General features: G+C 40.2%; 1 protein-coding gene across 1 annotated transcript in view; it reads right to left on the reverse strand.

Annotated features, from left to right (window-relative positions):
• LOC132835936 (CUB and sushi domain-containing protein 1-like) overlaps positions 1 to 26,597 on the reverse strand; it is a 2,426,762-nt gene that overhangs the window by 84,751 nt on the left and 2,315,414 nt on the right. Inside the window, exon 57 of the mRNA XM_060855058.1 lies at positions 8,934 to 9,107. Coding sequence (XP_060711041.1) covers positions 8,934 to 9,107 — 174 coding nt within the window. The remainder of the gene's footprint in view (positions 1 to 8,933; positions 9,108 to 26,597) is intronic.

Raw genomic sequence — 26,597 nt, forward strand, 5'->3', positions numbered from 1 at the left:
CAAGCAACATGAATTCGACTGGGGCAACACTACTATTATAGGACAAGCCAAACAGAGAACAGCCAGGGAATTCCTAGAGGCATGGCACTCATCCACAGATTCAATCAATAAGCACATCGACCTGGACCCAATATACTGACCACTGCAGCGGACAGCTGGAACTAACAACTGGAAGTGGCAGCGACAAACCACTATAAATGCCGGAGGAAAAATCACAGAAGCGTTTCACAGGAGGCTCCCAAGCACTGAGGATGTCACCTGGACAGGGGACGAAACGTCTGCAACACAAATTCCCAGCTCAGCAAACAGAACCACAACACCTGGAATGATTGGATTGCCTTATGAGAAAAGGCCAGATGGTAGAGGTCTGTACTCTTTTGGGAATTCACAGAGTTAGACATGACTGAATTGAAACATATAAGATCCTACGGGAACTTGACTGGGTAGAAGCAGAAAAGATATTTCTTTCTGTGAGAGAATCTTGAACTAGGGTTCATTGTTCAAAAATAAGGGGTGGCCAATTTAAGACTGGAATGAGGAAAAAAATTCTCTCAGAAGGTTGAGAGTATTGAAATTCCTTTCCTCAAAAGGAGGATGCAGAATCTTTAAATATTTTCAAGTTGGAAGTAGGTTCATGTGAACTTGAATTCTGTTGAAATACAGTTATCTTTTGGAGTATAATACTAGTCTCAAGAAACGTATCAGTGTCTTCCTGCATTTCGTATTCCTTGATCCAAAGGATGGGACAAAGTGAGGACTGCAGATGCTGAAGAATAGTGTCGAGAGTGTGGTGCTGTAAAAGCACAGCAGATCAGGAACAGGAGAATCGATATTTTGGGTATAAGCCCTTCATCAGGAATTAGGCTTGTGGGCTGGGGGGGGGGGGGGGCTGAGAGATAAATGGAAGGGGGGCTCCCCTTCATCCCAGCACCACCCCTCTTCATTTTTCCCTCAGACCTCTGGCCCACAAGCCTCTTTCCTGATGAAGGACTTATGCCCGAAACGTCCATTCTCCTGCTCCTGGGATACTGCCTAATCTGCTGTGCTTTTCCTACACCACACTCTCGACTTTGATCCAAAGGATGTCTCCTTGTAGACTTGTTCAAGAAAGTTACTCCATTTGGGGAGAGGGAACAAGTTAGAAGGCAGGCTGTAGACGGATGAAAAGAAAATCAATCATTGAGTGGCTATATGAGGTTCAACGTGAATGGTTTCAGCTAACTTGAGGAGTTTCATCAGTTGGTTGTTGGGTTGGGGGTAATATTTGAGATAACAGGATGCCAAGGAAGTGAATGTGTATGTTACTGCATTCAATTAAATGTCAGCAAAATGGTCAGATATGTGAGATTATGACTGAATGCTGACAGTCATCTGCAACTCAAAATTTACAGCAGAAGCTTGAAATTAATGTTGGATACTTCACCATCTTGTCAGTCGGCATGCAGGCCATGATCATCAGGCTTGCAAGTTGTATTTCCAATAGTCTTGAGAACATTCCAAAAGAGGGGTGTGCCTTTATTTTGGATTTGATTTGTAAACTTCAGGTGACAGATTTAATCTTCATGAAGTTTAATGGGAAGTAAGAAAGAAGTGGTTCAATAAATTGCCAAAAGAGTGATTAGAATATGATTCAGTATGCTGTAATTTTGCATTATATAATAAGGTGCTGCAGAGATTGATAGATTCTTGATGTCACGAGGAATTAAGGGCTACAGGGAGAATGCGGGTAAGTGGAGTTGAAATGCCTATCAGCCATGATTGAATGGCGGAGCGGACTCGATGGGCCGAATGGCCTTACGGTGATTCTATGTCTTATGGTCTTACGGTCTTATGGAACACAGGGGGATTTTACATTATCAATTCTTGTTAAAATAAAACTAAATCAGACTTCAACTAAACACGAAAAACTAAAAAAAAGACATGGCTTCTGTAAACTGTAGGTAGATGACAGAAAGACGTGTTGAAACGTGGTAAGATTGTCAAGTACCAGGAGTTTACAAGCAGACAATTAAGATGGAAGAATTCAAACTTCAGAGAGAAACAGCAGGAAAGAGGAAGAACTTCAAAGGAACACAGAAGTTTTCAACCCTTAATTCCTCAAAATTAGTAGACCACCATTTTGAGTTTTGAACTGTATTAAAAAAAAGAACACTACTTAAGAACAGCCAGAGTGTGGACCTCCAAGAAGGAGGCTTTGATATTCACCTTTAGAGAGGAAACTTGATCAAAGGGAACAAAAACAGAGTTAACAGAAACCCAACAGTGTTCAGTTTAAGGAAAGTTAGGCAATATGAATGTGCTGAAAGTGCAGAACTAGGAATCTTTCTTCTCTCCCAAAATCTGTTGTCTTGCTGGTCCATCTGCACAAGAAAACATCAACTATTCAACTGCAGAAATCATCACAGCAACAAGGAATTCAAGCAGAGGGCCCCAATAATACAATAGAAAGGTATTAAGATTTCCTTTTCACAAGTATTCTTTTGTGTTCTCTACACTTACTTCCATCTTAGTTAATAGTCTTAGCTCATCATTTGTAAAGGATCTTTAGCAATAGCTTTGAATAAACTAGCAGTGAGTCTGTTTAAGCAAAGGTTTGTTTGCTTGTCCACATTAACATGAATTATTTCAAACCAAAAAGGAACTAAATTAGCTGTGTTTATTCTGTTCACTGGACATATGGTGAATTCACCAGGTCTTCATGACAGGAATATGATTTGGTGCTCGGTGATTTTAGACTGTGGCAATAAACAGTTTCATACATTCATGTAAGATACAAAAAATTGAATTTGTTTCAGACTAGTGGAAATCTATGTTTAGGATGATACATGTGTTCAGCTTGAGTTAAATGCATAACAAAATGACCTATTTGGAATCAACTGTGGGAATTCACTGCAAATATGAAATTGCCTAATAATGATTAAAATTGAATCATTGGTTCACTTAGGTGGTTTGCTTGTTTGAACAACAAACTGTTGGCTTAAATATTAATATAATTATCATAGTCCACCATACCTATTGCTAAAACCACTATTGACAATTGATTTTTGTACAAGGTTTCACTGCATTTTCTGATTTCCAATTATTGAGCAGAAGCTATTGATGTTTTCCAATGGAGCTTTTCATATCACATTCTCCCCTTTGCTATTTTTAGTGAACATGTTAAAACAATTAATTAAATACTTAATAAATAGCAGAGAATGATATAGCATGTTTAGCATAAACTTCTAAACAATAATACTTTTGATGGTAATTTTTCTCTCATCCTTATATCATGAATCAGTAAACTTGAAAATAATCTAATTAAAATGTTTACTTAGAATTCCTGTCATGCAACATTGAAAAAAATCAGTTTGATCAACGTTAATTCTAAATCAAAATCCAAAACTTGCAATGTCACAAAACTGACTGGTTATACTCTAAATGTTACCTATTTATAAAACACACAAACTTTTGTGATAATTGCTAACAAAATTCTCAGCAGTAACATTAGTTTTAAGAATAGAGATTTCAATGATTCATGAAGTTAAATTTATTACAATTAGGATACTTTTAAGAATTATAAATTCTAAAACACAACTGACTGTATTGTTAAAGGAAATACTTCAACAGGCAAAATGAGTCTCATAATCTTAAAGCCTCAGTTCTTACTTCAATGTGTAATGTGCTTACTGCATGGTTGTCAAGCAGTGTGTGCTAGCTCCCTGCAGCTCAACAGTCTTAATTGCATTCTGTTTCCAACAGCATCACAAACAGGAATCATCATAAAATGTGAAGGTTCCCATGTCAATAGTCACTATGGCCAACTGTTGGTAATTGCCTGAACAGCTGTCCGACGACTTGGAAACATTGCTGCCAGTTGTTGAGAACAGTGAGGAACAAAAGCACCTTGCTGGGTGATCACTGAGGTGGCTTCAGAATAAAGACAAGCTCCTGAATCACTGGCAGTGTGCTTTGTATGTATTTTCCTGGTAATTACATCAGTCAACAAGGCAACATGCTGACCAATAATTCCCCTGTTGTTTCTTTTAAATTGCCGAGGAAGTGTGATTCCAGATCCCCATCAACACTCATTAAGTTAAATTATTATCTGCATCATTCAGCTGAATCTCCAAGTGGATATTATTAATTCTGTTGTTTTTATGCATTATAATTCCATTATTATTTTGTTTGGTCCATTGTGCTGAAAGCCTGAACAGTATTTAGTTTCATAAAAGCAACCATACCAACAAAAGTGCTCAAGTACTGGAGAACTGCAGCAAGTCTGACAGTTTCTGTGGAGACAGAAATAGAGTTAATGTTTTGAGTCCAATATGACTCATTTTCAGATGTTGCCAGACCTGTTCAGTTTCTCCAGCATGTTCTGTTTTTATTTCAGATCTCCAGCATCCACAGAACTGTTGTGGTTCTGCTCGCCGAGCTGGAAGTTTTTGCTGCAAACGTTTCGTTCCCTGGCTAGGGAACATCATCAGTGCTGTTGGAGCCTCGTGTGAAGCGCTGCTTTGATGTTTCTTCCGGTATTTATATTGGTTTGTTCTTGCCGCTTCCGGGTGTCAGTTTCAGCTGCAGTGATTTGTATGTGGGGTCCAGGTCGATGTGTCTGTTGATGGATGTTCTTGCCGTTTCCGGGTGTCAGTTTCAGCTGTAGTGGTTTGTATATGGTGTCTAGGTCCATGTGTCTGTTGATGGAGTTTGGGGATGAATGCCATGCTTCTAGGAATTCTCTGGCTGTTCTCTGTCTGGCTTGTCCTATGATAGTGGTGTTTTCCCAGTCAAATTCAGCAACATGTATTTGACTGGGAAAACACCACTATCATAGGACAAGCCAGACAGAGAACAGCCAGAGAATTCCTAGAAGCATGGCATTCATCCCCAAACTCCATCAACAGACACATTGACCTGGACACCATATACAAACCACTACAGCTGAAACTGACACCTGGAAACGGCAAGAACATCCATCAACAGACACATCGACCTGGACCCCACATACAAATCACTGCAGCTGAAACCAACACCTGGAAGCGGCAAGAACAAACCAATATAAATACCGGAAGAAACATCAAAGCAGCGCTTCACACGAGGCTCCATCATCACTGATGATGTTCCCTAGCCAGGGAACGAAACGTTTGCAGCAAAAACGTCCAGCTCGGCGAGCAGAACCACAACAACGGATACCCGAGCTACAAATCTTCAATCAGATTTTATCCACAGAACTTTTATTTTGTACATGTGCTCTCATTTTGGATAAATGCTCTTACAATTTGTCTGCAGTAACTGAACTTTAGGATTTTTGACAAAACTCTTGAACTGGACTCTTCTGTTTCTAATGGTGTTGAATTATGCTGAGGTGTGCTTCTGAGGATACTATTCAGTGGCTGGCAGATTCAGCAAATGGGGCATACTCTTTATGTGAGTCACTCTGACCCAACACATGTGCAGCGACAAATTCTCCAAGAAAAGTCCCTAGATGTTTATCTGGTGCTGGAAACCTAACAATTGTCATCCATTCTGGTAAAGGTTACAAAGAAACAATTAACTAGCCCACTATTAGCTTGGCTTTTTGATGTCCATTGGCAAAATAAAGTTGAAATGGCACAGTTCCTTATCAGAGTGTTTTGTTTCTTGAACCAATCAAGCCTTCAATTGCAATTTGTATGAACTCTCATGGTCACCATTAAAAGTGATGCAGGTTCTATTTCCCATTATCTGTGAGAATGTATTTTCCCAGAAAATATCTGCATATATATTCACAACTCTCAATCACTTTTCATAGCTCTGTTTCATGCCTACGAGCTGCTGGCAAGAATGAGATGGATCAAATTTTTCCAATGTTGTGGTTTAGGCCTGGTCATCTGATAACTCAAATTGAGAATTTAAGTTGTCCCCATTCAGTCAGTCAAACTGCAAACACACCAGGAGCTGGAATTCTACTTTTTTTTTTAAAAAAAGCTTAGTTCTGTTCTGAGGAAGAGTCCTGAAATATTAAATCGGATTTCTTTCTACTGGTGTTACTAGACGTGTTGAGTATTTCTAGCAATTTCCATTTTTGTTTCTGATTTCCAGTATCTGCAGTTCTTTAGATTTTTAAATGCTTAATTCCAGGTTGATTTTACCTAGAAGCCATAAAGCTGAAGAACTCAATCACAGCTTAAAATATGCAGGAATAATCTGTTGTCACATTTAGGATAAAATATACTATTGAATTGTCTCATTAAAATGCTACATTAGCACTGTTAGTACTCATTTCAATTCCACACTTTCAAAGTTGTAACGTATTTAAGTAAATCCATAGTTTAGCATAGTTTCTATGAAGGGAATATTTCCACTATATCGTACCCCTACATTGTGTTGCCTATCCCACTAGAACTATCTATTCTAATCCGTTTATTTTCCATGTAGAGATACAGAAATTAGGAACAGCACTATGTCATTCAGCATAATATAGTTGCTCAGCCATTCAATATGATCATGGCCAATAATTTTTCTCTGCATGTTCCTAATTTCTCGCTATATACTCTGATGCCGTTTAAATTGAAATAAAAAACTTTATTGAATATATTTAATGACTTGGCCTCCAAGTCTTGAACCATTTCCCATCTTTTGAGTTAATGTATTATAGGCAAGTATTTATACTTTAACTTGTTCATGAAGAGACAATGTTGCAGGTGTTTGATTTCGTTCTTCAAAAATCCAAAAAATATTGTTGTTTAATAAAATATTTCAGCTGTTTCCTGAAGCTAAAAAGTACTGTTCATCCATAATTCAACCTGAAGGCAGCTGGTATTTCTCATCTATCACCTTTGATAGCCATGCTATTTATATATAAAATCAGCATTTTGTGCTATCATTTAAAATAAAATCATGGTGATTAGTCAGGGCATACAAACAGAATAAAACTGCTGCTTCATAGGGTCAAAATTATTACATCTCATGTGTATGAGACTACTTGTTCTTGGCTATCTTACTAAGGGAAATGTAAAAGAAAACAGAATTGACATAAAAATGCTTTTCGTGTGTGGGGGCTTACACTTACCCAGATGTGTTCACATAATCAGGTCTTTGATCAATTTATCCTGTTTACCAGAATTATTTCAGCGTGATATCTGGGCATTTGAAGATTATTACGTTTTTCTCAATGTATGTGATTTTTAACAATTGCTTTGCATTTCACTGGCTTGAAGGCCATTAAATCAGCTCTCGGAATGTATTGCTTTTCCAAAGTTGTTTTTGACTGATATCACAATCCTCTGTATATTTGCTATAAATAATATCTCTCTGTCACCTCACAGTCATTGATCTCCTATTAGATCTTGCATCCCATTTCCTCGCCTCCCTACGGTATCGACCTTGTCCTCTCCCTCGAATCCGGCTGTCCCTCTCTTCTCTTTCTAACTGGGAGAAAACATCAACCCTCTTCCACTTGTTTCTTCATTGGAATTGTGCATTAAACAATAGGAGTAATATGAGGGTCCACAAAGGAAGGCAGAGAAGATTTACAAGAATGCTTTGAAGGAAGCTGCGTGGTCCAGTTAGAGAACTTGGGATTGTTCTTCTTGGAGAAAGATGAAGCGAGATTTGACAGATTTAGACAGGTTTAGATAAGTAAGGAAGTGCATAATCTATATCTTTTTACTTTTCTGTCATTTTGATTGTGGATTGAAATGAGGGGAGTATTGTTTCAAAACCAAGGATTGTGTGAGGAATTACTGTCCTTTTAAAAATTAAGCTAATGAAACACATTCCAAATCATGATTACATTGCTGCTTTGCTCAAGTGGTGGGAGAGGCTGTTTGTACACATGCCAGTATCAGGGGCTGTGTACTAAGTGAGAGTCAGCTGACAGGTTGCTGATTCCTTGGTGGATTGATGACCAATCTGACAACAATGATCTGATTGGTTCCTGGGTAGTTGCACAGTTTGCGGATGTGAATGATATTACCAGAAGCCATCAAACTGCTGCTATGTCAAATGGTTCGACTTTTTCTCCCATAACGCATCAAAATTCTACAAAAACCCACCTATTTTCCCTCACCAATTGCTGCAATATGTGGTCTTTAATTAGTAACTAAGAAACTTGACAGTTAGTGTGCCAATCATCTGTGCCTCTTGCAAAGAAACAAAAAGATCTTGGAGAGGAGAGATTGAAAAAGCAGGAAATTCCGGTAAGCGAAAGGATAACCTCCGTCAACCTTGTGGACAGGACCATTGAATTACTTCCCCATTTTTTTCCAATCCATCCATAACATGACTTTTTAAAATCTATGTGCATGTGTACGAGAGAAACAGAATGAAAGAAGGTGAGTGGGGAGTTAGGAGGTGGGGTTTCGAATTTAATAATCGAGTTGTATGCCAACAGTTCACAGTTGTTTACCTCTGGTTAGAATCTTTTTTTTTGTAATAGACTACAGTCCAGAAATCATATTCATATTCTTTATTAGTTTGGGTCTCTTTAAAAGGTAAATTGGGGACTTTGCACACTTTGATTTTTTTTATATAATGTTTATGAGACTCTGGGAACAGTGGGGCTTGATTTCCACTGTGTTACCCCAATGAGGTGTGACACAAGAAAAACAACTGTACTCATTTAATTATGGTGCAAGGACACAGCATTAAGGTTTTGACAAAAGTTGTAGGGTAAATGCAACTTTATAATCATTCATGTTCACAAAGAAGGAACCGTTAATGCTCGCAGTTTCAACTGAACTGAAAGGCAGACAGGAGGCAAAATGTCACTTCTATGCTGCTTACATTACAGTGCAACCTCGGTTATCCAAACACCAATTATCCAAACAAGATCTCAAGGTCCCGATGCTTAGGTAAACCGCATTAGCTGAACATTCGGTCATCCAAACATTTGATTGTCCGAGCAAAATACTCCTTGCCCATGTCATTCGGATAATTGAGGCTGCCCTGTATTAAACAATGCATTATACCTGAGCAATGAGGGAGAGAACCACTCCAGTGACCATCCTCTTGACAAACACGAGTATGATTTCCAATCAGAGTTCGAGCTCCAACACAAGAATAGCGAACTACAGAACCAAAGGTAAACTTGTTTCCAAAAAGCTCACCATTTGCAGGAATGTCTGGATGACCACATGAAATAGCTGGAAAATAAAATGATCTTTATCAGAGGTAGAGTCACAAGAGTTGCTTTAAACAAGTTAAAGACTGCTACATTAAATATTTTAGAACTTAAAATAGTTGTCAAAATCTTGCAGGTATTCTCGCCAAAAGGAGGACAAGACATCTACAATATTGGGTGATATTAATAACATTTTCAGACAATGTATATCTTCAATATTAGTAAAGTCAGAGGCTGGGCTATTTAAAATAGAAACAGTGCAATTAAATAGTGACTACTAATCAATATTAACACTCACTCCATGATTATGATGGCTAATTGATTTTAATTATAAAATGTCTCAGAAATGTACTGATATTCATACTCAGAGGGTAAAAATCAAAATATGGCAAATGCTGGTATTCGAAGAGAAAATTAATGATAATTCAAAATGTACATCAAGGATATGGATTGTGGGGAAATAAATAGTCCTCTTGAAAAATGTCCATTTTACAGAGGTGTTGGTGTTGGATGTCTTAAATGAATAAAGGTGGATAAAAATCCCCAGGATCTGACCAGGAGTACCACAGAACTCTAGGGGAAGTGAGAAAAGAGATTGCTGTGCCCCTTGCTGAGATATTTGTATCATCGATAACCATTGGTGAGGTGCCAGAAGACTGGAAGTTGACTAACGTGGTGCCACTATTTAAGAAAGGTGGAAAGGAAAAGCCAGGGATCTATAGACCAGTGAATCTGACATCGGTGGTGGGCAAGTTGTTGGAGGGAATTCTGAGGGACAGGATTTACATGTATTTGGAAAGGCAAGGACTGATTAGGGATAATCAACATGATTGACGAGGGAAGAGTGGTAGATGTGATCTGTATGGACTTCAGTATGGCGTTTGACAAAATTCCTCATGGTAGACTGATTAGCAAGGTTAGATCACATGCATTAAGGGAGAAGTAGCCATTTGGGTAAAGAACTGGCTCACAAGTGGTGGCAAAGGCTTGTTTTTCAGACTGGAGGCCTGCGACCAGTGGTGTGCCACACGGATTGGTGCTGTGTCCTCTGCTTTTTGTCATTCATATAAATAATTTGGATGTGAACATAGGAGGGTTGGTGATAAATTTGCAAATGACACTAAAATTGGAGATGTAGTGAACAGCAAAGAAGGTTACTTCAGAGTACAACGGGATCTTGATCAGATGGCCCAATGGGATGAGGTGTGGCAGATGGAGTTTAATTTAGATAAATGTGATGTACTGCATTTTGGAAAGGCAAATCAGGGCAGGATTTCTACACTTCATTCTAAGGCCCTGGGGAGTGTTGCTGAACAAAGAGACCTTGATGTGCAGATTCACAGCTCCTTGAAAATGGAGTCACAGATAGATAGGACAGTGAAGAAGGCATTGGTATGCTTGCATTGGTGAGTGCATTCAGTATAGGAGCTGTACGGTCATATCATGGCTGTACAGGGCATTGGTTAGGCCACTTTTGCAGTATTGCAAGCAATTCTGGTCTCCCTGCTTTAGAAAGGATGTTGTGAAACTCAAAAGGGTTCAGAAAAGGTTTACGAGGATGTTGTCAGGGTCGGAGGATTTGAGCTACAGGGAGAAACTGAATAGGCTGGGGTTGTTTTCCCCAGAATGCTGGAGGCTGAGAGGAGACTGTATGGAGGTTTATAAAATCCTGAAGGACATGGATAGGGTAAATAGACAAGCTCTTTTCCCCATGAAGGGGGAATTCAAAACAAGAGGGCATAATTTAAAGGTGAGAAATATAAAAGGAGCCTAAGGGCAACTTTTTCATGCAGAGGGTGTGCGTGTATGGAATGAGCTTCCAGAGGAAGTGGTGGAGGCTGATACGATTACAACATTTAAAAGACAACTGGATGGGTATATAAATAGTAAGATTTTAAAGGGATAAGGGCTAAATGACTAGATTGTTATAGGTTATCTGGTCGGCATGGACGAGTTGGACCAAAGCATCAGTTTCCATACTGTACATCTCTATGACTCTAACCATATTTCAGGCAAATAGCTTTTCAGCAGAGAAAAGAAAAATGGATTTATAACAGCAAAGACTAGGAAACACAAACTCTCACTTTCTCTTCCCCTTATCACCTATTTCCCAATGTTGAAAGCCAGCACTGATAATAAAGCAAGTTGAGAAATTTCAATTTATCGTGAACACAAGCATTGCATAAATTCTGCTGTTGCTGCAGCTAATGATACAATTTATCAAGTAAACAGCTGTGGTCTTGTGTTAAACTTCAACAACTCAATGATCCCAAGAACTTTTTAAACTACACATTCATTGTATTCCTATAATACTCTCCCTATTTTAAACTTTGCCGATAATAATGTGTGTTTGTTATAATCTTTTACTATTAGTCCTGGAGTTCCGAAGTAATAAAACTCCTCTTTCTTTCATTAGGAGATAAATCTTGCAATTGTCTCCTTTGAATTTTGACAATTAATGTATTTTAATTGACGTGATTTAGCTACACGCTGCAATGAAACAAAAAAAACTTTTGTTACAACCTATCTAGGGGGTTGAAAAGAGAGGAGTTGATTCACACCTTTCACCTAATTACAACAATATTACTTTGTCACCATCTTTTTGTTCTCAATCTTTTTTCTAATTCTTTTCACAGTAAATCTGTTTTCAATTTGTAGAATTTTAATACAATTTGTAATCTTTTCAAAGTTAGTATTCTTGCTTTCATCAATACTATTTAAAATTTTATTACTGTAAAATTTGCTAGACATAGTACAGATGCAGTATTGTAGTCATTCTTTTTCGTCTGCCAGTGTTGTTGCAGTACAGTAGTAAAATCTTCCAAGCAAGTTTTTAAACTGCATAAGACAAGAAGATCATGTTGCATTGGTGCACAAGAATGCCATTTACTCCATTCAAATTGGTCTACCATTCAATGAGGTCATGGACTGGGTAAAACAAGAGTGTGGTACACAGCACGAGTTCTGCCTTGTTGCTTCTTTTTTAAAGAGAAACTGTATATCAGGTGAAACATTTCACAATGAAGGCATTATATACAAAGAACATGTAAGTATTTGAATGGCTCATTGGACAAGTCTGTTCCATCCTCTCTGCTGCAGTGTATATTACAATAAGTTAACTGTTGTCATCACAAAATCACAATAAAGGAACTAATGAGTTCAGTTAATTTCTCTGTGTTCAAGCGGACATGGGAAAACCACAAAGTACATATTACAAATTCTGCCTATCCCTCATCGGTCTGTGATAGTTTTGATGGATCCTCCTGAACTGCTGCTGTTATGCCAGAATGGTGTTACTTCAGGAATTTGAAGTCCTTCAATCAATAAAGGAACACTGGTACATGTCTGAGTCTGGACTTGAAGAGGAACTCTGTATTATAACAATGTTGGCACTGTTGTATATTTTGTGGTAGAGATCATATGAGGAAATATTAAGCACTGCGTGCTATTTCATTAGCTCACTAACAGGATTACAATGGACAGGAGCAAGGCAGGAGTCCACTTTTAAAATGAAAACAAGCAAAAATGGACAGGACTCCAATCTTCAATTATAACTTTATTGGAAACTGCAGCTGACACCCAGAATATTCCAGTTAAAAGAAGTATGAGCAATTGGGCGATAGATAAGAAGCACAAGTAACCACTCATTCACTTGCCAGACATCAGCAATCATCAAACAATCTGTTCTTAACAAAAGCCACATGAGACTTGAGGAGTTTTACACCTTTTGATTTATTCTGATTGCAGCCAAACTCTAACAACTGCAGAATAACCTTCACAGATGTTAAGAGGCAGCTAGTCAGGTTTTGAAATGATTACCCTATTGGCTTTTGCTGACACTCATCACAGAGGTTTTGAGGTTGGTAAGCAGTGGTCCTACTTATAGATGCCCAGGTCTCTCCTCCAGAGACTGGAGAGTAACGTGAAAGCGAAAAGTAATACAGTGGTTTTTCTTAGTAAAAGCTGCTTCAGAGCAGGTGACAGGTCAGACCATTATTTGCAGTTGAGCTGAAGATGAATAATTTACCTCCTTCACGACATTACACTTTGATTGTAGGTAAAACTGACTTACAGAGTTAACTAGAGCTGAAAATGTGTTGCTGGTTAAAGCACAGCAGGTCAGGCAGCATCCAAGGAACAGGAAATTCGACATTTCGGGCCAGAGCCCTTCATCAGGAATGAGGAGAGGGTGCCAGGCAGGCTAAGATAAAAGGTAGGGAGGAGGGACTTGGGGGAGGGGCGATGGAGATGTGATAGGTGGAAGGAGGTCAAGGTGAGGGTGATAGGCCGGAGTGGGGTGGGGGCTGAGAGGTCAGGAAGAGGATTGCAGGTTAGGAGGGCGGTGCTGAGTTCAAGGGAATTGACTGAGACAAGGTGTGGGGAGGGGAAATGAGGAAACTGGAGAAATCTGAGTTCATCCCTTGTGGTTGGAGGGTTCCCAGGCGGAAGATGAGGCGCTCTTCCTCCAACCATCGTGTTGTTCTCTCCGCCCCCACCCCACTCCGGCCTATCACCCTCACCTTGACCTCCTTCCACCTATCACATCGCCCCTCCCCCAAGTCCCTCCTCCCTACCTTTTATCTTAGCCTGCCTGGCACCCTCTCCTCATTCCTGATGAAGGGCTCTGGCCCGAAACGTCGAATTTCCTGTTCCTTGGATGCTGCCTGACCTGCTGTGCTTTAACCAGCAACACATTTTCAGCTCTGATCTCCAGCATCTGCAGACCTCACTTTTTACTTACAGAGTTAACTAACCAAAACTAACAATGAAACCAATTCCCATTGACCATTAAACTAAATATCAAAACTTAAAGCCTGCACAAGTCTAAACAAAAATGAGGAAAATTTGTTTAGTGGATTAGCAACTGACAGTTGAATTGTTAATTGGAAAACAGTTGTCACAGCTCTAGGGTATAAATAACTAGCTTGGAATTAAATTCCTTGCTGTGTTTCATTCCATGGTTAAACACGATTTTATTTTTGAAAGACAGGAACATAACATACAATAAAGTTGGTAAGCATAAATATAATGAATTTTTGCTCGGAGAAAACAAATGAGAAACATATTAATGCAGTAATTGAAATCATGTGTTACCTGTTTGCTAAAATTGGTGGAAAATGAATTCTGCCATAACAATGATTGTGGCAAAGGTTGAATTGAAGCCTTAGCCTTCTTCAAGTTACTTTTGCTAAGATAGCTATTGCTTTTATATTAGAATTTCACTCGAGAGCAAATGGACTTACTGCACAACGTGTGCTGCTAGAATTTTAAAGTTGCTGAATTATAAGCATTTGTACTTGCAACATTCTTTTACAATCTGAGGTTTGTGACAGTGAATTTGGGAAAATATTTTCCTAGGACAGTTCGTTATGACATGCAGTTCTGGTTTCCACACTTTAGAAAGGATGAGGAGGCTTTGGGGAAGTTGCAAAAGAGGTTTATTAGAATGTTGCCTGGATTGAAGATTATTAGCTATGTGGAGGAATTGGACAAACCTTGTTTTTGCTAGCCTGTCAGAGGCTGAGGAGCGACCTGATAGGATTGTATAAAATTATGAGAAGCATGGATAGTCAAAGTCATTTTCCCAGGTTGGAAATGTCAAATACTAAGGGGCATAGGTTTAGAATGAGAAGGGGTGAGTTTAAAGGAGAAAAGTGAGGCAAGGTTTTTTTTATGCATAGGATGGTAGATGTCTGGAACATGCTGCCAGGGAAGGTGGTAGAAACAAATACAATGGTCAAGTTTAAAAAGCATTTAAACAGATACATGAATGGGCAAAGAATAGAGGGGATACAGACCATGTGCAGGCAGATGGGATTAATTTAGAATAGTATATGGTTGGCACAGACTGGTGGGCTGAATGGCCTATTCCTGTGCTATACTGTTCAATGTTCTGTGCTTTTTAAAAATTCATTCATAGGGTATGAGAATCACTGGCTAGCTAGCATTTATTGCCCGTCTCTAGTTGCACCTCATGTGGACATGGTAAGCTGTCTTTCTGAAGCGCTGCAGTCTACATATTGTAGATTGAATGACAATGCCGTTAGGGAGAGAATTCCAGGATTTTGACTCAGCTAAACTGAACAAATGGCGGTAAATTTCGAAGTCAGGATGGTGAGTGACTTGAAGGGGAAACTACAGATGGTGGTGTTCCCACGTATCTGCTGCCCTTGTCTTTCTAGATGTTAGTGGTCATGGATTTGGAATGTGTGGCCTAAGAATCTTTGGTGAATTTCTGCCGTGCATCTTGTAGATAGTATATACTGCTGCTTCTGAACATCAGTGGTGGAGGGAATGGATGTTTGTGAATGTGGTGCCAATCAAGTGAACTACTTTGACCTGGATGGTGTTAAGCTTCTTGAGTGCTGTTGGAGCTTCCTCCCATCCAGGCAAGTGGGGACTATTCCACCACACTTGTGACTTGTGCCTTGTAGACGATGGACAATCCTTGGCGAGTCAGGAGGTGAGTTATTCACTGCTGTATTAGATTAGATTACTTACAGTGTGGAAACAGGCCCTTTGGCCCAACAAGTCCACACCGACCCGCCGAAGCGCAACCCACCCATACCCCTACATTTACCCCTTACCTAACACTACGGGCAATTTAGCATGGCCAATTCACCTGACCTGCACATCTTTGGACTGTGGGAGGAAACCGGAGCACCCAGAGGAAACCCATGCAGACACGGGGAGAACGTGCAAACTCCACACAGTCTGTCGCCTGAGTCGGGAATTGAACCCGGGTCTCAGGCGCTGTGAGGCAGCAGTGCTAACTACTGTGCCACCGTGCCGCCCACTATTCTTAGCATCTGACCCACTATTGTAACCATGATGTTTAGGTGGTGAATCCAGTTGAGTTTCTGCTGAATGGCAAACCCCAGGATGGTGATAGCACAGTATCCAGTGAGGAGGCAGTGGTTAGATTGTCTCTTTTTGGAGATGATGTTTACCTGGCATTTGTGTGGCACAAATGTCACTTGCCACTTGTCAGCCCAAGTCTGGATATTGTCCAGATGTTGTTGCATTTGAATGTGGGCTTCTTCAGATCTGAGGAGTCATGATGATTGTGTAATCAGCAGCAGACATTCCCACTTCTGACCTTATAATGGAGGGAAGGTCAATGATGATGCAGTTGAAGACAGTTGAGCCTCAGACACTATCCTGAGGAACTCCTTCAGGGATGTCCTGAAGCTGAGATGACTGACCTCCAATAAGAACAATCATCTGCTTATGTGCCAGCAAAGAGTTTGCTCTAATACGCATTGATTCAAGATTTGCTAGAGATCCTTATTGCCACACTTGGTTGAATGAGATCTTTATGTCAAGGGTGTCTCTCTCACCTCCCCTCTGGATTTCAGCTCTTTTGTCCATGCTTGAACTAAGGCTATAATGAGATCAGAAGCTGAGTGGCCCTGACAGAACCCAAACTGGTCACTGAGCAGGTTATTGCTGAGCAGATGTTGTTTGATAGCACTGTTGATCACACCTTCCATCATTTTACTGATGAACAAGAGTAGACAAAGAGGGTGGTAATTGGCTGGGTTGGATTTGTCCTGCTTTTTATGAACAGGACATAGCTGGGCAATTTTCCACATTGTAACTGTATTGGAACAGCTTGGCTAGGAAAGTGGCAAGTTTTGAAGCACAAGTCTTCAAGTATTATTGCTGGAATGTTGTCAGGTCCCATAGCCTTTGTGGTATCCAACCATTTCTTAATATCACATGGAGTGAATCGAATTGGTTGAAAACTGGTATCGGTAATGCTGGGGACCACTGGAAGAGACAGAGATGGATCATTCACTCAACTTTTCTGGCTGAGTTTGGATGTGAATGCTTCAGCCTTATCTTCAGCACTGGTGTGTTCGGCTCTTCCATCATTGAGGATTGGGATATTTGTGAAGACTCCTCCTCCAGTAAGTTGCTTAATTGTCCACCACCTTTGATAACTGGAAATGGCAGGACTGCAGAGCCTAGATCTGATCTGTTGGTTGTGGGATAACATTGCTCTATCTGTCACTTGCTGCATATGCAGTTTGCCATCCAAGTGGTCCTGTTTGACAGCTTCAGCAGGTTGACAGCTCATTTTTGGTTATGACTGGTACTGCTCCTGGCATGCCCACCTGGATTCGTTTCCTGGCTTGACGTTAATGATTTGAGTGGGAGATATGCCAGTCCATGAGGTTACAGATTGTACCGGAGTACATTCACTGCTGCTGATGGCCCAAAGCACCTCATGAATGCCCAGTGTTGAGTTGCTAGATGTACCATTTAGCACTATGATAGTGCCATAGAACACGATGGAAGGTATCCTCAATGTGAAGGAGGGACCTTGCCTCCACAAGGACTGTGCAATGGTCACTCATACCAAAATTTTCATGGTCAGATGCATCTATAGCACAGATTGGTATGGATTAAGTCAAGTACATTTATCCCTCTTATTGGTTGCCTCACCATCTGCTACAGACCCAGCCTGGCAGCTCTGTCCTTTAGGACCCAACCAGTTTGATCAGTAGTGCTGCTGCCAAGCCACTCTTGGTGGTTGACAATCCCCAGCCAGAGTACATTTTGTGTCCATGCCACCCTCAGTATTCCTCCAAGTGTTGTTCAAATGCAGGAATACTGATTCATCAGCTGAGGGAGGACAGTGGTAATCAGCAGGAGGTTTGCTCGATCATGTTTAATCTGAAACTATGAGGCTTCATAGCATTCAGAATCAATGTTGAGGACTCCCATTACAATTCCCTTCTGACAGTATACCACTGTGTCGCCACCTCTGCTGGGTCAGTCCTTCTGGTGGGTCAGGATGTATCCAGGGATGGTGATGGTGGCGTCTGGGACATAATCATACTCACCAAATCACATCTTATAGACAATGTCAGATTATTGCTTGACTGATCTGAGAGACAAAAACAAAACTGCAGAGCTGGAATCCAAAGTACAAAAGCAGGAGGCTTGAAGAACACAGCAGGCCAGGCAGCATCAGGAGGTGGAAAAGTCAACATTTCAGATATAACCCTTCTTCCTGAAGAAGGGTTACACCTGAAACGTTGACTTCTGCACCTCCTGATGCTGCCTGGCCTGCTGTGTTCTTCCACATTCCTGCTTGTCCACTTTGACTGGTCTGTGAGACAGCTCTCTGAATTTTGGCAGTTGCCCTCAGATGTGTTTAAGGAGGACTTTTCAAGGTAGAAAGGGCTGTTTCTGTCACTATCATGTGTAATGCTTAGGTCAATGCTAGGAGGTCTACAAAGCTTCATTTCTTTGTTGAGATTGTGTAGCACTTGATAAAACTGAATGACTTGTTCAGGCATTTCAGAGGGCAGTTGAGAGTCAACCATATTGCTGTGGCTTTGGAATCACATGTAGACCAGACCAGATAAAGGTGGCAGATCTCTTTCTCTCATGGACATTAGTGAACCCAATAAGTATTTTTTTCCCAACAATCAACAATGGTTTCATGGTTATCAGTAGATTCTTAATTCCAAATATTTTATTGAATTTAAATTCTACCGTCTATCGTGACATGAATTGAACCCGGGTCAGCTTAAACATTGCGGGCTTCCATGAGCACAGTTTGAAGGTTAGTTGCCTCCACTTTCCCTAATTTTCTTTATTTTTGTTCATCTGATTCGATATTAATAGAGCCCAGGGATTAATGTGCAGCTCACTACCTGGTTTGATTGGGAGCTGTCAGCCATTGCATGAGCGTATTTTTATCCTCAGATTCTCTCTCTGACTATTAGAAGGTGCTGCAGTCACTGTGCTTGACACGGATGCAATCTAGAGTTGAGTACAGCGGACATGAACCTGCATTCAGTGTCAGCATGGTACAGTTAGTAATGTGCTCGTCTCTCTGTTTCAGTGCTTCAAACTATCTTTGATTTCCGCTCCAGGGAAAGTGGAGGCAAGTAAACTTCAAATGATGCTCATGGAAGCCAACAATATTTAAACAGACCCAGATTCGATTCACACCATGGTAGATGGTAGAATTTGAACTCAATAAAATATTTGGAATGAAAACTCTACTCCAGGGGTGGCACAATGGCTTAGTAGTTAGCACTGCTGCCTCACAGTGCTAGGGACGCAGGTTCAATTCCAGTCTCAGGCAACTGCTTGAGGGGAGTTTGCACATTCTCCCCATGTCTGCATGGGTATCCTCTGGGTGCTCCAGTTTCCTCCCACACTCCAAAGATGTGCAGGTTAGGTGAATTGGCCATGGGAAATGTTGAGTGAAAGGGTAGGGGTATGGGTCTGAGTGGGATAACCTTTGGAGAGCTGCTGGACCTAATGGCTTGATTCCACACAGTAGGGATTCTATTCTCTTAATTGAGCACACAAAAAGCATCTACAGAGACACTTTAGTACTGCACTTTCATACATGTCATTTGTTGGATGAGACCATCATATGAGGTTCCAGCAGACCTCTCAGGCAAATGTAAAAACTTCTATGGCATTATTTCAGAAAAGAACAGGGAAATTAGCCCCAGTGCTCTGACAAATATTTATTCTTCAACCATTACCAAAGGAAGAAGAGAGTTGGTAATCACATTACTATTTGTGACAACTTACTGTATCAAATTTCTCTTGCCCTTTGTTTCCTACTCTATTACACATACCACACTCACAAAGTACGTTTGGCTATGAAGTGAGTTGAGACATCCAGTAGTTGGGAAAAGGTGCAATGTTACTATTAGCTTTTCATATCTGTCATTGCTCCATCGCATTATATTAGCGCAAAAATATTCCATGTCAGCACCAAGCCCAGATGTACTTCTCAGAACAAATTCAAACCTTATTAACATTTTGATTAGTCAGATGAAACAGATGTGAGTAAAAATGTCATAGATTATATTTGTCAAATGTTATTTTTTAATCAGCTCCTTGTAGTGTTACTTGGGAGATCTGACTCTGCCAGTACATTATCTTAGTCTGAGAGAGCAGGAAGGCTGCTTCTGCCAGATAATGGGTATCTGGGAGCAGACTTTCACGGTGCTGTGGGGAGAATAGAATAAGAACATTGCGCTATGCTGTTTAGCTTTTAAAATTGCTGTTAAACTTAACTTGGTATATATTAGGTTTGAGTCAGATCAGAAGAGCACAAAGTCACACCAATGATCTCAGGTTATTATAAAAGATCAGGAATGCACATCAAATGTGGAATAACAAACATGTTACTGTTTTGTTGCAATCTAATGTCTCTACAATATTCTTAACAGCTTTTTCAACAGAGTTCTCACAGGGAAAAGGAAAGATAGATAAAGGTAAATAGATGGACGCTCAGATAGGCAGAAGCTATTTGCCAAAAATAAAAACCGAAAATATTGGACTTACTCTGCAGGTCTTGCAGCATCTGTAAAGTGAGAAACTGAGTTAATGTTTCAGATCAATGATTTTTCATCAGACCTGAAAAGCTATGTTTATTTTTCTGTCTCGAACATTTCCAGCTTTTTATTTTAGATTTTGAATATCAGCTGTATTTTGCTTTTCTGTCACAAATTCCAAGGGGGAGCTAATTTAACTTTAAGCTCACAACAAATGGCATTTGTAGACGACACAACACCATACTAAAAATGATCATGTTCAACCAGTTTAACTTTGTTTTTGACATGTGTACCAAAGATTGATCAGTGTTAAATTTCATCATAATGGAATTATAGAGTTAACTAGCACAGAAATAGACCCCTCAGTTGAACTCGTCCAAGCCGACCAGGTGTGTTAAATTAATATAGTCCCATTTGTTCCACGTCTCTTTTAAATCCTTCCTATTTGTGCGCTCAGTCAGATGCCATTTAAATGTTGTAATTGCACCAGCCTCCACCACCCCCTCCGGCTGCTCTGCACACCCCCTCCCCCCACCCCATCCTGGGGCAGCCGGACTGGACACCAACAGTAAGACTGCTGCTGCCTTTGTGAGGTAAGTCTCCAAATAGCATACATGTACACAACTTTTTACAAAGGTTCCACCTTTGCCTTGTATAGGACAATGTTTTTTTTTAGATTACTTACAGTGTGGAGACAGGCCCTTCGGCCCAACAAGTCCACACCCAACCACCGAAGCGCAACCCACCCAAGCCCCTACATTACCCCTTCACCTAACACTACAGGCAATTTAGCATGGCCAATTCACCTAACCTGCACATCTTTGGACTGTGGGAGGAAACCGGAACACCCGGAGGAAACCCACGCAGACACAGGGAGAATGTACAAACTCCACACAGTCAGTCGCCTGAGGCGGAAATTGAACCCGGTCTCTGGCGCTGAGAGACAGCAGTGCTAACCACTGTACTATCGTGCCGCCCACTAAATGTTGGAGAGATTATCTGCGGAATCATTGTACAATGATTAAAAATGAACTCTGCTCACTGAAATGATGCCGAGAACAGTGCTGGACAGTCCAGGCACCGTCTCTAAATGCCTGATCTTCTGCGCTCTCTCTCTTTCCTCCAAACTTTCCCTGGAGTTCTACATAGGGATGTAAACACCCCCATTCCCTGGAACCTGTCAAAAAGACATGATAAGGATTGAAACAGTTCTTTGACTTAATGTTTCTATCGGGACTTTGAGATCCCCTTCGTTTAATCCGAAATTCAGATAATTAATATTCGGATAATTGTGGTTCCTCTGTAATTGAAGGCAGAAGACTGAATTTTAGCCAAAACAGCTAAGCCCAGGTTGTGAGAATTTTCTTGGAGGTTTTGATGCTGCAAGGTTTATCAAGCTCTCTCAGCATTTTGTACCAGATTCACTTCAATAATTATCTACGAAGCCACATACAGCCATGAAGTCATATCGCACAGAAACCAACCCTTCTGAACAACTTGTCCATTCTGAGCTGGTTTCTCAAGTTAAACTAGTCCCATTTCCCTATGTTGACTCATCTCCCTCTAAATCTTTCCTATTCAAGTAGCTGTCCAAAAGTCTTTTAAATGTTGTAATTGTACCTACATCTATCAGGTCCTCTCGCAGTGTCAGGCAATAACCATCTGTGATAAGAGAGAATCTAACCATGACATCTTGACATATAATGCCATTACCATTGCTGAATCTTCCACTATCGACACGCATGGGAGTTATCATTGACCTGAAACTGACTAGACGAGTGGTATAAATATTGTGTTTACAACAGTAGGTCTAGGGATTTGGTAATGAGTAATTCATGTGCTGTTTGCCCAAAGCCTGCCCACGGTCTACAAGATGCAAGTCAAGAGTATAATGGAATATTCTTCAATTGGTTGGCTGTCTGCAGTTGTAGCAATGCTCAGGAAGCTCAGTGCTATCCATGATAAGCAGCTTGTTTCATTGACATTGCATTCATCATCTTCACCATTCACTCCTTTGACCACTAACATGCAGTGTGTACCATCCACAGGGTGCACTGCAGTAACTCACTCCTTAAACATCATGTATCAAGTCAGCAGATTGCTTGGGATCAACATTCCTGCAAGTTCCTTCGGGAACATCCTGAATTGGTGCTATATCACCTTCTTCACAATTGTTGGCTCAAAATGTTGAAAAACCCTTCCTAATGGTGTCATGGATGTAACTGAAGTAGTTCAAAAAGGCAACTCACTACCACCTTCTGCAGAGAATTAAAGGTGGGCATAAATAGCCTAACTTGCAACACCAACATGGCGCAAGTAAATAAATAAAATCTGCGTGACTGATATCTGTCTCTGGTTTCTCCAAACTCTCTTACTTTTGTAACTCTATATAATACATTATTCTGTTCATACATCCCTTGTAAAGGCTGACTACTTCACCCAGTCTTCATAGTCTCTTGCTGATGTCACCACTTCATCCTGATTTGCAATACAATCTCAGCATCATATCCATTTTCATTGTAGTGCAGAAAGAGTTGACCATCTGCAGTTGACCTACAAGAATTCCATAGCTGTTAAATAGACTACTTTCACATCATTCCCACATTTCAATTAAGTGAAACTGCTTCAAGTAGCGGTGGCTCGATATGATCTCTCTGTATGCTGACGTTCTACCAGTGAAATGGATTTCATATTTCTAGCAGTGAACATTACAGATGAGATTGTGTATCACTTGCAGTAATGTTTATTTGTGGCTTTTGCTTTCAGCAGCAGGTAACATGAAAAATAACATTTGTAATAGTTGTTGTATGTCATGTCACTTGTTTTAGTATTATGAGCTGCAGTTGATGAAGGTTACTACCCCAGTCCTGTACAAAAGTAGGAATTGACAGGACCTGCTTGGTGTGGACTGATTGATGAAAACCAGTTTCTGATCTAACTAAAAGAGTCTCCTGTAACTGGTAAGATATAGTTTATTGCATGTTTCCAACTTGTAGCGTGTCACCTTGTAAGGCATTGTTTCAGGGATTCAGTGTTCCACCACATGTTAGCTAGTCCTCCTTTGATCTCCGAGTGGCTCTCCCCACAAGTCCATTTGACAGTATGAGACTGGGAGGTGCTAATGGCACTCTTCAGTGTTGATCTTTTCAGAGTTGCAATAAGCAGTCTGCTTGCACAAACAATATCAATAATTGGCAAATAAAGCGAGTTAGGTCTGTGACCAATGCTTTGCATTTGTCAGAATGAGATGAAACATGATGCTGAACCTTAATAGCATCCAAAAGCACTCTGAAAGGAGCTTGCTAATCCTCCTGTAAGCATAGACAAGGGCAGGGGCGAACACAGAAATCACAGGTTCTGGTATGGCTCCCAGCATGGGCACATTGACCTTCAACCTATTCACAATGAGACTCTTAGAACCCAAGACCCTTGCTATTTGGGCCTCATGTACTACTCTGCCCTAACTTCTGGTCACAGGGACCCTGAGAATTTGGGGCTTCCAGTTCATTACCATGAGTCACACATTTGGCCAGGACTATCTGCAGGACCTGGGAAATCCAGCACTGAAAAATTCCTAAATATTTCTGGTGGCACTGAACCCTTAATTGTCAGCCAACTCTGCAGCTATGTCTGAATGTCCGACATGAATCAGAAGCCAGAGTCTGATACAGATATCCCTCATACAGAAGGCAGCCTGTGACCAGAAACATATTGAAACAAAGGTATCTGAGCAAGGTTTCCCCATTGTCAGCACAAATAGTTCTGGGCAAGGCACTGTGGCAGCTCAATCAAACAAAAGAGTCCTACAACACAATAGGATCTCCTTTTCATATTTTAATCAGAAAGTTAAATGCTTTTATAATATACTTAGAGACCTAGGATGTGGTCCAAATCAATATGGGTGGATGGAACACTTCTCACCTATTGTCACTATTAAATGTGTCAGCCAACATTTGGATTTTCAGTTTGCCAGTTTTACATCTGAAAACGAATATTAGCACCACTGTGATTGTAGGTTCATATCTTTAAAAGGTGTCACCTTGCAGACAAAGTGAGAGTGGTGTGTCTTGCATGATGGCATGACTAGCAAAAATAGAATGATGCTGCAATGTAAATGCATAGCAACACAGTTAGCAAGTCACCATTTGGATATCGCACCTTGCCTTGGGATGCTAGTGCAACAGTGATATTTACAGACTGTGTTTAACAGTAAGGAGAGGTGCTAATGTTTAAATGCATTCAGACAAACACTAATAAAAGAAGAATTAAGTCTTGGATCAGAGGACATGACTGCAGTGGGTTTGATTGTAAATTACCAACCATAAGCTAGGTATCCTGAATTATATGACTGGTAAAGGTGTATGTTTTACACCTCACAGGAGATGCAATTTGGCTTTAGTAACATATAATGAAGATAAAGCAATGATTCGATTGTGACAAAACTCAATTAATTAAGTAAAAAGAATGTTCAATAATGGGAATGTCAGCAGTAAAAGAATTTGTAAAGACAGTCAGTATTACCAATAAGAAAATAAGTATGTGCTCTATTTCTAGATTATGACAGAGCAATTCCATCGATTTTAAAGAAAAAGGAATTTATAGTGTATCAGTATGAAATCTGCTGAGATAGATGTGAGACTGGCAGACTTTGTTTCACTATTGACATTGCCTCACTCTCTATATTAGGAAAATGGGATTCTCTGCAAACAGACGGACATGTGTGTGCACAAACAAAGCTCCACTGAATGCCGTAATAAATGTTGCATATTAGCATTTCAGGTCCTGTGACCCTTCTTCAGAACAGAAGTGCTTTGAGGAAGTGTTGCTGGACTCAAAATTTTAACTCTGCTTTCTCTCCACAGATGCTGTCAGACCTGCTGTGTTTTTACAGCAATTTCTGTTTTCTGTTTCTGATTTCCAGCATTCATAGTTCTTTGTCTACTTGCTAATATGTTAAAAAATACAATTATCCTTGAAATGATATCTCACGTACACAGCTGACTCTGATCAAAACAATTTACATTTTGGCTCTGTTTATTGTAGACAGCTCAGCTCAGATTAATCATGTTTTGGCTCTTTTAAAGTAGTACTAATGACAAAGTTTAAATAACAAACCACCTCATACAGACAAGTTCAGTTGCATATAGTAACATTTTGGGAATTAACTATTCTCCATTTTCCAGTAAAACTGAATTTAACACCTGATTTTTCAATCATTAAACCATGTGTATTAAAAAGAAAAACATGCATCGTAATTGGCATGTCACAAAATAGGGTAATTATGATCACATTGTTTTAAAAACCCTTTGGCTGGCTGTTCCGTAAAGAATTATAATGTTAATAGAAATCACATTTAACCATTCACATTCATGAAACAGGAGAAAGTGAGGACTGCAGATGCTGGAGGTCAGAGTTGAAAAGTGTGGTGCTGGAAAAGCACAGCAGGTCAGGCAGCATCCGAGGAGCAGGAAAGTCAATATTTTGAGCATAAGGCCTTCATCAGGAAGGCCTGATTCTTCTGCTCCTCTGATTTTTGATTCTTTATGGAACAGCCAGCCAAAGGGTTTTTAAAACAATGTGATCATAATCAGTTTCCAGTTTATAGGAAGAATTATGCATCAAAGGAATTCCACATCAATTTTCTTTGAATTCACTGCCTAACGTGATCTTTCCATTGTCAATGGACATTGCCTGTGCAATTTCATGTTCTGACGTATTGTTGTCAGTGTATCACTAGTGTCTCTAGACAGTCTGTCATCCTTGTTTCAGTTGTAGTCTCTCATGTGTTCAAGCCTCAGTCCAAAGACCTGAGGACATGAAATTGGCTCACACTTCAGTGCCGTATTGTGAGAACATGCTATGTGAAATATGCCCCTTCAGACAGTCTGAGACCCTATCTATTGTCTCAGGAGGATTTAAAAAGCATTGCTCAAAGAAGCAAGCCATCAGTTATCACTCAAACCATTCACCAAAAAGAGATTATCTGGTCATCAGTGCTGTTTATGTTGAGGTGGTGTATGAGATCGGGGGAAGCCAGTGGGGAAAGGTTTTTCTGCCAAATATCCTAAGCCCAACCATGTTCAGCTGCTTTATCAATTACCTCCCCTCTATCATAAGGTCAGATGTCTGCATAACGTGCAGCACCACTTGCAACTCCTCCATTTCTGAAGCAATCCACATCCATATGCTGC

This window comes from Hemiscyllium ocellatum, chromosome 3 (assembly GCF_020745735.1).
Source record: "Hemiscyllium ocellatum isolate sHemOce1 chromosome 3, sHemOce1.pat.X.cur, whole genome shotgun sequence".
Lineage (NCBI taxonomy): Eukaryota > Metazoa > Chordata > Chondrichthyes > Orectolobiformes > Hemiscylliidae > Hemiscyllium > Hemiscyllium ocellatum.